This window comes from Leuciscus leuciscus (genome assembly GCF_965113295.1).
Source record: "Leuciscus leuciscus genome assembly, chromosome: 9".
Taxonomy (NCBI): Eukaryota; Metazoa; Chordata; class Actinopteri; order Cypriniformes; family Leuciscidae; genus Leuciscus; species Leuciscus leuciscus.
Genome location: NC_138733.1, coordinates 19,256,490 through 19,273,544, shown reverse-complemented (window position 1 = coordinate 19,273,544; position 17,055 = coordinate 19,256,490). Strand labels below are relative to the sequence as shown.

The following is a 17,055-nucleotide window of genomic DNA, read 5'->3' as shown; positions in this document are numbered from 1 at the left end:
TTGCCTACTTAATTCTGCTTCTAATCTCATCATTCTATCAGTACCCCATTTTATTCTGTTCTGTCAGCAGAATGAATAATTGACAGGGACAAGATTTATGTTATATCAGCCTATGCCTTCATTAAATCTCTTCTTATAACCTTTCTTTGCAAATCGGCAATAAGGATCTAAACTGCTCACACTTGATGTAAATTAATAAACCCATGAACTGGATGCTTAGTTAATATATATAGCATCATTCATTAATATTGTATGGGAAGTGTCCCAGATGCACTTACTGATGGAAATAGGTGACATAAGATGATAGAGTCTAACGCTAAGAACTGCGGTATGAGCATTCATCATGATGAATCGTTTCCTGCAATAATGTAGCAATCCTTCTGTTTAGTTAAATACTGAAGGTCACCACGGCCCTGTCGGACCTCAACCTTGAGTGGTGACCAGTTTCATAATGAAGATGAGTAATACTGTTTGGAGACTCCGCTAAAACATAAATTTGTCACCTTGGAGTTATGGAATAATTTTTTTAATGACACTATATGTCATTTATCTTTATTACACTGTCAAGAGTCAATTATTCCAGCAAAACAGGCTAAATGTATTTACATTTTATGTATATTATCATCACAAAATATTTGAGACTGAAATAAGCATGATTTATTGCCACATCAGCCAAAAATAATTGAAAAGAACAGAATAGTAAACTAAAATGTTGCCAATCAAAACAGGCTTGTTTAGCAATGTATTTCATGCTTCTGTTGACTGAAAGTGATAGATTCACTATATATTTATAAAGATAGCAAGCGTTGTCTTCAGTGAATGGGCCGCGCTCATGCTCAGACAGCGTTTGTGTATGGGAACGTAGTGATCATGACTCTCGTACTTTTACAAAAGGCTGAGAGTCACCTCAGCTGCTTCCCGTCTTGGTCCTTCTACCTGCTCTTCTACAAGGCCTCTGCGGCGAACGCTCAGGACGATCTGAGGGTTACAATGGGAGAGTTTCCACTGGGATAATCCCTGCGGGCCTCCCATTCCTTAGCACTCTTGTATCCCTTGGTTGAGTTTCTGGATGAGTTAGGCAGTTCACCTGAGGGTGAGCTTAAATCTCATTCGGAGCTTGTGAGGAAAGGTGAGCTGTCCATCGCAGCATTGGAGGGTGGGCTTATGCCTTCCGAGGTGGAGGACTCTGCTGGGCTTCCACCATCCGGCGTGTTGGCCCAGTCTGAAGCTGACGTGGAGTTGGCAGCTATGCTTGTCCGGAGAGCCACAAGCATTGGGCTGGAGTGAACTCCTCCACCATGCCCCGAGTGCTCACAGTTGGACAATTGGTTCCTGGGGTCGGAGAGTGATGCACAGCCATGCTCTTCCCCAGTTCCTTTCTTCTGGGAAGTGAAGCTGTTATTGATTACGAAATCATGGAAGGCACCGTTTTCTGCCCGGTCAAGATTTGCTGGCTCCTCTGATCTCACTACCCTCAACGGTGGGGCAGTTTGGGGGTACCCAGAGGTTCCACAGGTGAAGTGCGTGAAGCGACAATAAGGTTGGCCCCCTGCGAAGCCTGTACCGGCCGTGCCTGAGCCTAGACTGGCAGCCAGACCCCAACTGTCCTCACGCAGGCCCTGGAGCTGGAGTGATGTCTTCCAAGAGGTGAGGAGGTCCCATTGAAATAGGGAAACCTATTTACCCTGGGCGTTGGAAGGTTGTGAATTAGCTTAGCTGCACCTGCTTGTGGCACGCGAGGGCTTGCCTACATCTGCACCGCCAAGACGCGTGACACAGATCAGTAGTTTTGGCGTTTAGTATACGGACCCCCTAGTGAGGCGCTGGCCTCCTTTTATACCCATATGTACGGGTGACTGGCGAGACTTCATTGGCCTTTGGGGCTCCCAAGTATGACCCCTAGTGTCTAACTCATTCGACACAATGTATCATTACCTTCATCAGGGAACGGGGGTTACAACAGTAACCGAGGCGTTCCCTTTCGGTCGCTCATTTCGACGTTGTGTCGAATTAATTAGACACTAGGGGTCCCTATACTAAACGCCACAACTACTGAACTGTGTCACGAGACGGTGGGGCAGATGCAGGCAAGCCCTCACGTGCCACTAGCAGGTGCAGCTAGAATGAGACGAGACGTTTGTAGTCATAATATTATTTGAGATTAGGATTTTTTTTATTTATGTCGATGGTTTTTTTTTTACATTTATTTATTAATTAATTTGTTTTGTATTTTTTATTATTTTTATTATTGCTATCATTAATAATAACTCTTTATGGTAAAAAAGGGAGAAAAAAAATAAATGTTGAAAATGTATGGAGCTCTTTGTCGATGCTTTGGAAAAGTTTCAAAACAAATGAATAAAAAAAAAAATTTAATATATGAAATATATGAATATATAATGAATTAGATTTATTTAAAGTGCTTTTTCTGGTGTAATGTTAGGCACTGAACTGTTAAAGGGTGCTTAGAAGTTCCATTCATAGATAAACTAGACGGAGAGTTTGCTCAAAGACATGGGAAAAGCAATCATGCTTCTGTGCACCTTTTGCAAAGATGTCTTGGCCAAAAGCTCATTGCATCAACCTGCCAAACAGACGGCTCTCAAGGTCTGCATGTGCCATTGTCAAGTCTTTACAACCACCGAGTCAGAAAAACACTTTTTCTACCATCTGTTCTCTAAGAAAATTTAGAATCAACACAAGTTTGCATTTTAAAGGAGTCTTTTCATAGCGCTCCTATTAATAATTCTGCATAGAGTTTAAAATCACATTTCATAGCAGCTGCTATGAAAGTCGGCGTGATTTGTTTTGCATTCTATATAAGTCTGCTCATCAGCAGGAGTTAATAGAGGCCACACAGAGTCTGAGTTGGGTTATAATGTGGCTCTCTCTCCCACAATTTGCTGGAACCCAAGGTCAGTTATTTAAATAGAGAAGTTTTTATTGTTATGATACAGCCCTTAAAGTGAAGAAAATGTTCCTGATCAGACTGTACAGTAATCTCCTGAGCGATGGAAGCAAGTCGTTTGGGTAATGTAAGGCCGTCCCTCACATACTTTCTGAAAGTTTTGTGACTTTGTGTTAAGCATGGTGATTTATCATCATTGTGGAATGGCATTTTCAGATCTGAGTCCCCAAAACAATCCATTGGAAAGTTTTTAAACAAGCTGACCTTTAAAAATTACCCTTTAACATTCGTGATGGAGCTCTGCACATCCTGGTGACTTTTCGAGTATATATATATGAACATCAAACCACCACAAAAAAACAAACAATCAATCATGATCCAATGTTATAATTGTATTATCTAATCACATCTGTAGTGTATATGAACTGTCATCCAATTAGAGTTATTATGAGGATTTAAAGAGATTAAATGTTGTTTCATTATGTTGTTACAAACCTGTGTTACTTACTTTCTTCTTTGGAACACAAAATAAAATATTTAGAAAAATGTCTGAGCTGCTCTATTGCATAAAATGAAAGTGGACAGGGACAAGGGACTAGCTTAAAACACACAGTAAAGTAGGGTAAATACCAGGAAAGAAGGGTAAGTAAGTGTTCTCCACGTTTTTCAGTGAACTATTCTTTAATTCATACACACACTTCTGACACTATGCCCTTATGACAAACGTCCTTTCATTTACAACATGGATTTATGCATAGAGTTCCAAGTAAGTCAATCAAAAGAAGGGTTTTCTTTCCACTGAAAGATTGAATAACTGACAGATTTTTGGTCTGAATCACCTTGTTGGAAGGAAAGTGCGTGCCGACAGCAGAGACCAGAAGTCACTTTAACATTTGACTTTCAGAGCCAAATAAATGCTGAACTCCTACATTTTCCACCAGGCTTTGAGCACTGAACTTTTAAACTTGAGAGCTGTAAGCCACTTCTGAATAGTTTAAGATATAGGGATTTGGTATAAATATATAGGGCTTTGGTATACTGTAACCACAGTGCTGCTTGAACTGTGTTCAACTACAGTATGTTTTATTTTTGGATTGTGCTTAAAGGGATAGTTCACCCAAAAAGGCCGTTCTGTCATCATTTTCTCACCTACATGCTATTTACTTTCTTCTGCAGAATCCAAAAGGAGATATGTTTGAGAACTACTGTACAACGAATGTCAGGTCAACAGAAGAAAGGAAGTCAGGTTTGGAAAGACATAAGGGTGAGTAAATGATGACAGATTTTTCATTTCAAGGGTGCTACTTTCTGAGAAATATCAAAAAACTGAAGGGCAATTGTTGTCCCCAGTTTCTAAGGCAACAGGGTTTTTTTTGGGATTCACCCACATCTTATCATCCTTCTCTAAGGAGAGTAATAGCCTATCCTCTGGCTGACTAGTGAGGCTCTGGCAATGTAGTACACATATATGACATGCTATAAATCTGAAAACGTGATTATAAATCAATCTCCATTCATTAATGTATATATTTGAAGTTCCTATATGCTGTTAAAGTTGTATCAGTCTTGCACACAGTATTTGCACTTATAACCTCGACACGGTTTCATTCCATTGGCCTATAGTCTCACAGCCCAAGCACACATGGCACCAAATCCATTTTTCTGTGAACTCCACTCGCACCATGTCTAAAGTCTGTGCACTCTGATCCAATCCTCAAAGCAGCTTTCTGTTGCTGTAGGGCAGGTGTGGGCTTGTGTTTTGTGTCCACTCTTGAAGACCTTTTGAGCATTGAGCATTGAATTCAATCCTTACCCTATAAGACAAGGAGCACAAATAATCTTCTGGGTACCAGTGATGCTTGCTCATATCTGGCTGAACCATATAATAGTTTTAGAAAATGTGTCACAACTGTTTGTAATCAGGGGATTGAGCAATAACAGATAACAGCAATTTAAAGTCGCCGTGATTGTTGAATTGTGGTCGTTTGATAATTGCTGCGATTTCATGATTGACAGGTTGCTGGAGGGAAGGCTTTACTGCCCAGTCCTTGCGCCGATGCACGTCATCAGAGAAGTTGTGTTGTTGAAAGGGGAAGTTAATGTTTTTGATTTAATACTACGAGGGCACATGAATAAAAATATATATATATATATTTATTATGAACACTGCAATATTCCATAAAAAATAAGAATTTACTATTTTGATTACGTGGTGACTTATAAAGTATAATCAAAAACAAAAGTCGCAGTCCATACAATTACAGAGAAGAAATTAAATAATACATTAAATATATTACGATTCAAAATTGAATAATATGTTAAAGATCCACATTAAGAAAATGTGTTTAAGCTTTGATTTAAAAGTGGCAAGTGATGACACCGTTCTGATCGATAGTGGTTGGCTATTCCATAGTTTGGGGCCTGCTATTGCAAAAGCTCGGTCTCCACGATGTTTCAATCTCGATCTACGCACAGAGAGCAATCCTAGGTTGCTAGACCTAAGTGACCTGGAAGGATTGTGATAATGTATTAAATCAGATAAGTACCCTGGTGCTAGGCCATGTAACGATTTAAAAACATAAACAAAAATTTTGAACTCAATTCTCTGTTTGACCGGTATCCAGTGTAGAGAAGTTAAAATAGGAGTGATGTGATCGAATTTTCGACTACCAGTCAACAGCCTGGCAGCAAGATTTTGAACTGATTGAAGACGCCCGATAGATGATTGGTTAGCTCCAAAATAAAGTGAATGGCAATAGTCAAGTCTTGAGGTGATGAATGCATGAATGACTATTTCGAAGTTCTTTGGAGAGAGAAAAGATTTGACTTTTGCAAGATGTCGTAAGTGAAAGAAACATGATTTTACGACGGAATTAATTTGTTTATCAAACTTGAGGCCTGAATCGAACAGAACACCTAAATTTTTTTGCAGATGAGGTAACATGAGGAATTTAACTCGCCAAGGTCCGGAATACCAGAGTCATAGGATCAAATCACTTGGTCCGAACAGTATTACTTCATTTTTATTCTCATTTAAAGCAAAAAAATTGTGTGTAAGCCATAGTTTCACTTCCTGAAAACATGCAAGCAGGACTTCTAAAGAGCTTGAATTATTTTGTTGAAATGGGAAGCACAGTTGGGTGTCGTCAGCGTATAAATGAAATGATACTCCGCATTTGGAAAAAATGGAACCCAGTGGCAGCAAATATAAAGAAAATAGTATCGGAGCTAGAATAGATCCCTGTGGTACACCACAGGAAAGATGTGCTGCTGAGGAAGTATGATTTCCAATGCATACAGAAAAGTTTCTCTTGGTTAAAAAAGACTGGGTAACACTTTACTTGAAGGGGTGTGCATACGACTGACATGACACCTTCATAATATGAAGGAGGTTTTATGCATGTTTATGACAACTGTCATTTAGTGTAATTCGCTCAATTATTACATTTTTTATGCAAATATGACATTAAGATGTCTTTCTTTGTTATGACAACTTGACATAAATCAATACATCATAACCTGTCAGTGTCTTTGTCATGACAACTTGACATTACCAAGACAACATAACCTGTCATAAATATGTCATAAACATGACATAGCAGATTAATTATCAAACTTAAGAAACTACTTAACTTTATGGGTTTACATTACATTATACTTCTGACAACTTTTTTTTTTCTCCAGTGGTACAAATTGAATTTGTCATTAAAATGTCATTAAGTGTCAATACTCTGTCAAATAATTTTATAACAGTGTCATGAATATTTTTCTTGACCTCTACTACAGTGAACTGAATTGAATTTGTCATTTAAATGTCATTAAGTGTTAATGCTGTCAAATTATTTTATAACTAATACTGGCATTCTGGGGAAAAAAGTGGTCAGAAATATATTCATGACAGTTATAATGGCCTCATGACAGACAATGTCAAAACCAACCACATGACAGTTTAATGTAATGTTAACCCATAAAGCTAAGTAGTTTCTTAAGTTCGATAATTAATCTGCTATGTCATGTTTATGACACATTTATGACAGGTTATGATGTATTGGTGTATGTCAAGTTGTCATGACAAAGACACTGACAGGTTATGATGTATTGGTTTATGTCAAGTTGTCATAACAAAGACATCTCAAACAATGTCATATTTGCATAAAAAATGTCATAATTGAGCAAATGACACTTAATGACAGTTGTCATAAACATGCATAAAACCTCCTTCATATTCATGACATGTGTCATGTCATGCACACCCCTTCAAGTAAAATATTACCAAAGACTGGAACCAATTTAAAACGGTACCCTGAATGCCTACATAATTATTCAGTCGAGAAATAAGAATTGTATGATCAACCATATCGAAAGCAGAGCTGAGATCTAAAAGGACCAGAGCAACAGCACTCCCATTATCTGTAGCCAGCATAATGTCATTAGTAACTTTCAATAGAGCGGATTCGGTGCTGTGTAGTTTCCTAAATCCTGACTGGAAAGTATCATATAGTGAATTTGTACTCAGAAAAGATTGTAATTGAGTGCAAACAACCTTTTCCAAGAATTTTGAGATAAATGGAAGATTAGAAATTGGTTTGAAATGACCTAAGTCAGATATATCAAGATTAGATTTTTTCAGAAGGGGAGTAACTGAAGCATGTTTCAGGTAGTCAGGGACCGTACCAGTACTCAAACAAATGTTAATAAAAAACAGGAGATCAAGCCCTATGATATCGACGATTTGCTTAAAGTGTGATGGAATAATATCAAATGGACAAGAGGTAGGTTTTAGATATTCAACAATATCTCTGCAAGTATGTAGAGAAGCTGGATCGAACATGCTCCAGGTAGATGAGCACATAGGCACTTCAGAGAAAACATGAGAAATCAACAGTGTTTGTGATCTTGACTTACACTCTAAACAAAAATGGTGCTAAATAGCACTAAAAGTGGTTCATTGGCTTGTAATCATAGGGGAACCACTTTAAGTGCCATATAGCACCTATCTTTAAAGGTGCTATACAGCACCTTTGTCAAATGGTGCTATGTAGAACCATAAGAGGTGCCATATAGCACCTTGGTTGTTTATAATTGCTTCAACAAAAATGGTGCTCAACAGTACCCAACAGTGGTTCTTTGGCTCGTAATAATAGGGGAACCTCTTTTGGTACTATATGGCACTTAATTTTCTTTGAGGAATGCGGCGCTCGCGCTCGCTCACGTGCACCTGACATGCACAGTGCACACTAATCGGCGCGTACGTTTTTATTTAATTATATATTTATTTATTATGAATTTTTTTTTTTTTTACTTTCAAAATGACAGAATTCAACAACAAGTTCTTGACACATTTTCAAATTGTGTAAGTATAAATTTAAACACGTTTTTAAACATAACTTCTCTCGTCACTCATTTGTTTAGCCTAATTATTTGACTAGGCCTACACAAATAACAAAAAGCAGTTAATATATGAATATAGCTTTTTATTGAAGTTTGTGACATAATTTCAGTAGGCTATATATCTGACTTCACATCCACAAAAAATTTTTCTGTGGTCAAAAAGTCTTGTGTGGGGGCCCTGGAATATATATAGGCGGGACTTGTATTCAGGAAAATCACTATATTTTAATGTCGTTTTTCTAATCCTATCACCAACTAAACTAAGAGACTAAGAGAGCCTTTAAATAACTGTAGGTGCTTAACAGGTTTTTTGTATGGTAATGGTGCCATATAGCACCTTAACCACCCCAAAGAACCGCTGAAGAACCAAACTGGACTTAACAGGTTCTTTAAATGGTAGTGGTGCTATATAGCACCTTAACCACCGCAAAGAACCCCTGAAGAACCGCTGAAGAACCATTTTTTTTTAGTGTGTATGTGAAAGTTTTCACATAAAACAATCAGACACATCAGGGAAAACATCAACCATAGGGTTTAAAACAGAATCTATAGTGGAAAATAAAATTCTTGGTCTATGATGATTTTTTGAGACAATCTCTGAAAGAAATTTGGATTTAGCAGACTTAATGGCTTTCTGAAAAACATAATGAGACTCCCTTAAAATATCATAAGAAACCTGCAGCTGGTCCTTGAGCCATTTGCGTTCTGCCCGTCTACAGTTTCGTCGGAGTAAGCGAATAGAGTCATTAAACCAGGGTGAAGATTTTTTGATAAAGCGTTTAGTTTTTAAGGGAGCAATGTTGTTAACAATGTCCAAGCAGGTATTACTAAAAAGACTGAGATATGCATCAGTGTCCAGGCTTTCTGAGAGCCGATTCATAGCTAATAATTCAATCAGCTGCTTTATATGCAGTAGCAAAGTCCTCGGAGGCTGTAGGAGAAAAATAACGAATCCATCAAGCCTGAGCAGGTTTAGTACTTGATCGACGAGGTAAGGCAGTTGTAAATGTCACAGATTTGTGATCAGAAAACCCATTGTCTCTTATCTCCATGTCCATGATAGAAAACCTGTGAGCAAAAACCAAGTCCAGGATATGACCGTGAACATGCGTATACATTGTACATATTGAGAAAAACTAAAAGAATCCAATAGATTACAAAAATCCTTGGTTAGTGGCTTACTGAGACAGCAGATATGAATATTAAAATCACCAAGCAGTAAAATTTGATCATTCATTCTTACTACATTCCCCAGAAAGTCTGTAAATTCACTCCAAAAAACATTATTAAACTGTGGGGGCCGGTAAACAACTGCACATAATACTGGATTTGCCATGTCCATTAAAGACATTTGGACCTCAAAGCTCTCGTAAACGTCTGTCGGGATGAAGCGGCCGTGAAAGGAGTTTTTAAAAACAACGGCCAGACCTCCCCACAACCAGAAGATCGCGGAGAGTTAAGAAATGAGAAGTTTTGGGAACTTTAAAAAAAAATATCAAGCAGCATTTGCCGATCATAAACGAAGGTTGTAGGCCACGTATTGATCACAGAGAAGCAGAAAATACTAAACAAGAGTCTACAATAGGAAGAGCGACAGACGGCTTGCCAAACATAACGGCGCCATCTTGTCTCACCATGTACCTATCCAAGTACTACTATATGATCAAACTCATCTTTGATCACCAAAATGACATATTTAAATGTTTTTTTCCTGTGAAAAAAATTCTTCATGTCTTAAAATAGCTTCATTTAATATATGCGTAGCCATGAATATGCTAATTGGCCCCACCTCCATTCACTCACGGCCAGCTCACAGATTCACTCGGCCAACTTACTGTAGTAAACGCTGCACAATGGTATCGCTCTTTACAATGTCGGACACGCAACAGTAATTAATATGATTAGCCTTTTGCTTGACTATGTAATAAAACAGCTAATAATGTGTCACACAAACCATGTTCCCGTTCGCCATCTCAGAGTCAGACAGCTGCCTTCTAACAATCATCTGAAACGCTTTGAACAACTCAGAGCGTCAGTGGAGAAAGGCATATAGTTCATCATAACATCGTAAAATACAGCAAAATACAGCAAAAAATAAATAAATCATTGCTGTTAATGATATGCTAAAGCCATCACGTTGTGTGATTGGTTGCAAGGTAGTTTGTGATGCAAGAAACACCAGCGATTTCAAACCGTGTTTTTGAGGCTGTCTTTTTTTCACTGAAGTTTTAAGGAGAAAATACTCAGCAATGGTGTTGACTTATGAATTTGCACATGGTTTGTCTTAAAGCACATTAAAAACACCACATAGACACATAAACAACATTAAAAACTTGATTTTCACCACAGGGGCACTTTAAGAGATGTCTTAACCACAGGAAAATTTAAGCAAATGCACTACTTAAAAAGCCATTGCTGTCTCAGAAAAACATCAAAGACAAAATAATGTTTTTGGCAGAAAATGGAAATTTGATGAATTGCAAAGAAACACGAGTTGCATGCTGATGCTCCAGAGCAGTCTTAAAAAAATCTGCTGAGAAATATAATAATAGATGCATCTTTATCACAGTGAAGCATGAAAGAAGAGCTGTCATTGTGTGGGGAGCCTTTTTAGCTGCTGGTATCGGTGAGCTATACTTCACTGTGAGAAGTCATTAGTGCTTTGGAGTACAGGAGAACATTGCAGAATGGCTTGCTTCCCATAAATGAAAAGTTGTTATCTAAAGAGGAATGATCAGATGATATTTTTCAACAAGACAATTCTCCTGCTCAAACTGCAAAGACAACCAAGAAGTGACTCATGTCCATCAGGCTCATGTTTTGGCCTGCTCACAGTCCAGATTTGAACCCTATAATCAATATTTGGTCTCACATTAAACTCAAACGAACTGGGAAACAATTTCAACAAATCATGAATTGTTTGAAGCCATTAACATTGAGTGGAACAACGCTGACACTTCGTCCTGTATAAAGCTGTCTGCAAGTTTACACGGCTTAAACATTTAAAGAAAACAAAGGGGAAGGCTATTCCATGCTAATTTACTTTATTTACAGTATTTGTGCAATTCTTGCTAATTTCCTGACCAGTGATTTGTGATTAAAATGGTTAAGACCATTAACGACCACTAAATATTTTTGCCAGTTTTGGCTTGGTCATTTTTTTTTTTGCCCAAGGCTGGGGATAAAAAAGAAAAAGCTAAATAAATCCAAATCACGACCTTTATTTGAATACATTTATTTTCCAAACAAATTTTTTTTATTAAACCCAAAATATAAAACATATAAGTAACTATACACTAATAGATAGTTTCCAGCTTAAAGATGAATTGTTATTCATTTCTTGAATGAAAGAAAGAAAGAAATCAGTAGGCCTACTATAAGATCAGTTGCAGGGTTTGAAAAGAAAAAGATTGTGATTTAAAGAACGCAACGCTTGTATTTTATCCTCACTGATGTTTATGTAACAGCCCCGCCTAGTTTTCCAACCCTCTCAATCTCTGTTGGAGGGACTGAGATTGTCCCTCAGTGGATGCTGAAGGTTACCGCGTGCGTAAAGCGCGCGCTCGGATGCTGCGCTCACACGCGCATTGCTCACACTCCGCTTGGACTCTCAAACGGATATGGGTTGCTCCTGCTAAGTGCAGTTTAAAACCTCCACAACACCAGGAAAAGCATATTTACATCATGTTCACCTTCTTTTAATCACCAAAATGAAATTACCCAGTGGAAGTAGTGTTCGTGCTCGCCGGTTTACAGTGGTTGTATCCACCCGTGGAGCCGTACTTGAGACAGAAGAGAAATACAGTTACAGTCGCTCGGATGGACAAGTGTATCCGATGGAGAAAAGTGGATTTAAAATATAAGAAACGGAATACTTCCGCTCTTTGGATGAAAGCTGCGGTTTGAAGGTACAGCACGGCATCTTCTCTTGTTCGTGAACTAGTTATTTCTGTACATGAATAATTAGGAAACAGTTGAGCTGCTAATTAACAGATATTCGCTGATGCTGACACTTTCAGACAAACTTTACTCCACTGCGTGTGGAAAAACAAGCCTTTGTTTACAGACAACTGTGTGTAAAATCGGGTTGTTATCATCTTCAATTAATTCAACCTTTTTTCAAAGAGACTAAATGACTGCAATCGCTCTGTGTGTGCGATTATGTGTGCGCGGGACCGCGGGTGTTTGTTACAGAGAGCGATAGAGAGAGAGAGGGAATAAGAGGGTAAGGGAGAGAAAATAGGGATCTAACCTATGATTAATATAGACATTGTCACTTTTGCTTTCAATTAATCTTAACTTAGAATCGCTTAATTTTAGTAGTTTTTATGTTTGGGACAATTATATTATGTCTTTAACTACTGTCTACTAAACACTACAAACTGCACTATGAATGCATTTATGTTAAAGTAATCAAACGTCTCACCATATATATATATATATATATATATATATATATATATATATATATATATATATATATATATATATATATATATATATATATATATATATGCATATGGTTAGAAGTTTGATAGTATAATATATATTAATATCTATCGATCGATTCATAGATAGATAGATAGATAGATAGATGTTCACAATAAGTACAGTACACAGTATCAAATGTTTAAATTTGTTTAATTTTAATCTAAATACATATGTAGAAGTTCCTTGTGTAAACAATTTTATTCTAATGAACAAAAACAAAACAGCTGCTGGGACTAAAGCTTATAGTGAAGTGTGTGAGGCTTTCTTTTAGGTTTGATTCAGTTGTTAATGAACACTTATCTAAAGATAAATGCACATCCTGAATTGTTGATTCAAAATCCCATTAAAAACCCAACAAACAAACAAACACAATCACACATTATTATGAAAGTCCAATGGCTGATATGAGAAAGCATGAAAAGACATAATTTCTTCCTCTGCAGGGAGTGTCAACTCTGAGACAGCTTTCATGATCAAAACTGACACTGAGAGAGCTAAAGAGGCAATTATGTGGAAAAACCAATAAGGGGTGGTCCCTTCACACAAGAGTGGGTTACGTCTGTGATTGTGGTGTTTTTGAATGGGTTTTTTCCCCCAGCAAAATGCTTTTTTTACTATCATATTGAATGGTTTAAGTGACAACAACATATTGCTTTTGCAGTTCTGCCTACAGCATTTGTTCATTTACATTGCACAATTGCCGACGAGGCGCTGCTGAGACCCTGAGTGATGTTACATTCAGGGTGCGGCAAGGTTCAAGCGTTCTTGCCTCTGTCTTTTCTCTTACATATCTTTCTGATTTAGTCAAATTAAGGCAATTAAGGCAGTGCAAACTGACAGGTGTGATGTGTTCAAAATGGAATTTGCCATATTTTAATATGTAGCCAGGCACTTATAAAACTTTGATATGATAAATATATCTCTAGGATGACATTCGAAACCTGTGTGACTTTCTTTTATTTGTGGAACACCGATAAAAAGATATTTAGAGGAGAAAAATCTTGTTTGTCCAGTGATCAATGGCAATGTCAATCAATGGCATCCAGTGATGTTTTGGACCCCATTGAGTTTTGACATTTTTTAAAAATCCCCTAAACTGTCTATTTAAGCTGTACCTTGTCCCTTCCATCTCAAAGCCATAAATACACGATAACTTAAGAAGACAAGTAGACTTTTGTTCAGAGTTTGATATCATTGAGATGGCCACAATAGGTTAAATTGTCATGAAATGCAAATTAATTTAATCCATTTCCTCGTTATGGGCTATAATAAATTTCGTGCTGAGCTCTCACGAATTCTGCAAAATCTGCTAAATATTGAACAAATAACAACTGCTCATTGTGCGGTTTCCTTTTTCTTCTCAATTTGCAAAGACAGAATAAACGACAAGCCCTTTTGTTGCACTTATTATTGAGCTGATACTGCTTATGTTTCTGTATGTATTCTTGGACATCGTTCAAGGGAAACAGTAGGGAGGGAGGAGACTCCTGTCCTAGTTAGTCAAGTCACATCTAGAGTTCAAACACAGGCTTTTCAGGGCAGCTAAGCGAACTATCACCCATAAATAAAGGATAGACTTTACACAGTGTACCACGCAGCGCAAGGCCACAGCCCTGAGCTTTCTAGTGAAAGCTTCTGCTCAGGTGTTCCAATAAAAGACTGATGTTTCATGCCAAAACTTAGTGAGACATGCTGTGTAATCTGGTTGATGTGATAAGACGTGTTGACTGGTTGACGTGTTTTGTATCGCTCCCCGTGATACAAAACACGTGACTTAAAAAAATTAAATGCTGGATTTTTTTTTATAAAAAAGTTTCTTGTCTTCGGTTCTAGAGTCTCAGCTTGGCTTCAACCATCTGATGGAAGTCTTCACGGAGTATGCCTATAATGAGAGCTTCTTTGAAAATGAAAATGGATCCCGGGACTTCAATGCCACGGAAGAAGGGGGGCGGCATCAGTACAATTATTACGCCATGCTTCTCACGCTGCTCATTTTCGTCATTGTCTTCGGCAATGTGCTGGTGTGTATGGCCGTCTCTAGAGAGAAAGCCCTGCAGACCACCACCAACTACCTGATAGTCAGCCTGGCTGTGGCTGATCTGCTAGTTGCCACACTTGTGATGCCATGGGTGGTTTACCTCGAGGTAGGTTTCAGCGTGATCGGATCCTTCCTTGTTGGGAATGCTAAAATGATTTTAACCATGAACCACATGTAGTTTGTAATAATGCAAGTACAGATTATTCAATTATTTTCAACTGATTAGATTGTAATTTCTTTCGCCATCTTCTTCATAACTCATTAGAGTCAATCTGGGCAAGAATTAACTAAGAAGAGCTGCAGGCACCATTGTCTTAAACCTCATTTTAGCCAATCAATTTGCAGTAGCCACAAGCACATGTCTAATTCTTGGATGTCTGATCCTAGCCACGGGTTAGTAGTTATTTTCAATCAAGAGAAGCCTCCCTTGTGGTATGTCATTGAGCCAAACATATTAGCAAAGCTATCAGATTGCAAGCATAATCCATAGGTTGAAATGTGCATAAAGATCATAATCTTGACTCATGTTCTTCTGAGATAGATGCAAGCAGGTTGATTGTGTGATTTTTAAATTGAGCTCTGAACAATGGGTTGAAAAAATGTGACACTACTGTACATATATAGCACATTCAATTTACAGCCTTATTATAACTCCCTGTATCAAATTAGCCTTTTGATATCTTGTGATGTGTTGTTTTTCTCTTAAAGGGCAGCATTGAGTAACTGCATTCTCAGTTAATAAATCAAGGTCATAATTTATTTAGCTTGAATCATTTGTACGCGTGAACAGAACATTAAGGAGTGCTACTGTGAGATGGATGAAATGAAATTTCTGATTATTGGCTAAATAAAAATTGCTGTTGGTGCGTTGCTAAATGAATGTCCTCAATATTATTATTAGGACAGATGAGATCATCATCCCAAAAGACGTTTTTTGTAAACAACTTTAAAATATCTTCAGAACATGATGAAAATGTGTAATGAAAAATAACCTAACTATGCTAGCAAGAAATGACCAATCAAATCAAGTGCTTTAGCTTAGCTGCAGGGTTGGGCGAAATGCAGTTTAAAAAATGTCCCCCTTTCCGTTCATTAAAGGGTTAGTTCCAAACCCGCAAGACCTTTGTTCATCTTCGGAACACAAATTAAGATATTTTTGATGAAATCCGAGAGGTTTCTGACCCCTCGAGAGACAGAAATGCAATTACCACTTTCAAGGCCCAGAAAGGTAGTAAAGATATTGTTAAAATAGTCCATGTAACTACAGTGGTTCACGCTATTCACATTGTAACCACAGTGCAGTGCTTCCGGGTTCTACGTCAGAACGCCGGCTTTGTATTGGCCAGCTCCTGCGTCAGCATCACACGCATGTGTCGTGGTGCTCACGTGAACGGCGTCGACCAATTGGCGTCGGCGTTCTGACGGAGAACCCGGAAGCGCTGCACTGTGGTTACAATGTAAACAGTGTAGGAGACTGAAGAAGAAATCCTTCAATAAAGACATTATTTTTGTTTATTTTTTTGCGCATAAAAAGTATTCTTGTTGCTTCATAATATTAAGATTGAACCACTGTAGTCACATGGACTATTTGATCAATGTCTTTACTACCTCTCTGGGCCTTGAAAGTGGTAATTGCATTGCTGTCTGTGGAGGGGTCAGAAAGGTCACGGGTCTCATCAAAAAGATCTTCATTTGTGTTCTGAAGATGAAAAAAGGGTTTGGAATGACATGAGGGTGAGTAATTAATGACAGAATTTTCATTTTTGGGTTGAACTAACTCTTAAATATGAATTTAAATTGAATAGTAGTTCAAATGAATTTGAAAAGTAATGGCAGGATGAATTTACTGATTTGCAATTCAACACAATCAGAGGTTTCAACTGATTAAACCTAGTGCCACAATGTTTTTAGACTTCAGATCAAAATTTAAACTTGAATGATTATATAAACATCACGTGTATATGAATAACTTAGAATTACAATATTGCAAGTTACTTTGTCTATTTTTCCTCCAAAAACTAAATTACTTTAAAAAAGCAGAATCAACCGTTGTGCATCTCATTAGTGTTTCATCCCTGAATGAATCAGTGGTGTTTAATTAATTGTTTGAATTGATTTGAATGATTCTCACTCATTAAAACAGTTATTTGTCACCACCTACCAGCATAACGATGTAACTGGCAGACATTATAAATCAATTCTAAAAGAAACATACATCTGACATCAG

At 37.7% G+C, this 17,055-nt stretch overlaps 1 protein-coding gene across 2 annotated transcripts in view; it reads left to right on the top strand.

Moving 5' to 3' along the window:
• drd2a (dopamine receptor D2a) overlaps nucleotides 1-17,055 on the top strand; it is a 41,699-nt gene that overhangs the window by 11,810 nt on the left and 12,834 nt on the right. The window contains exons 2-3 of one of the 2 annotated variants that reach the window (XM_082179636.1): nucleotides 4,085-4,172; nucleotides 14,624-14,934. In XM_082179636.1, the coding sequence (XP_082035762.1) occupies nucleotides 4,100-4,172; nucleotides 14,624-14,934 (384 nt within the window). In that variant the 5' untranslated portion in view covers nucleotides 4,085-4,099. Of the gene's footprint in view, nucleotides 1-4,084; nucleotides 4,173-11,024; nucleotides 12,208-14,623; nucleotides 14,935-17,055 lie in introns of those variants that run through there. The other variant, XM_082179637.1, reaches the window with a different exon arrangement.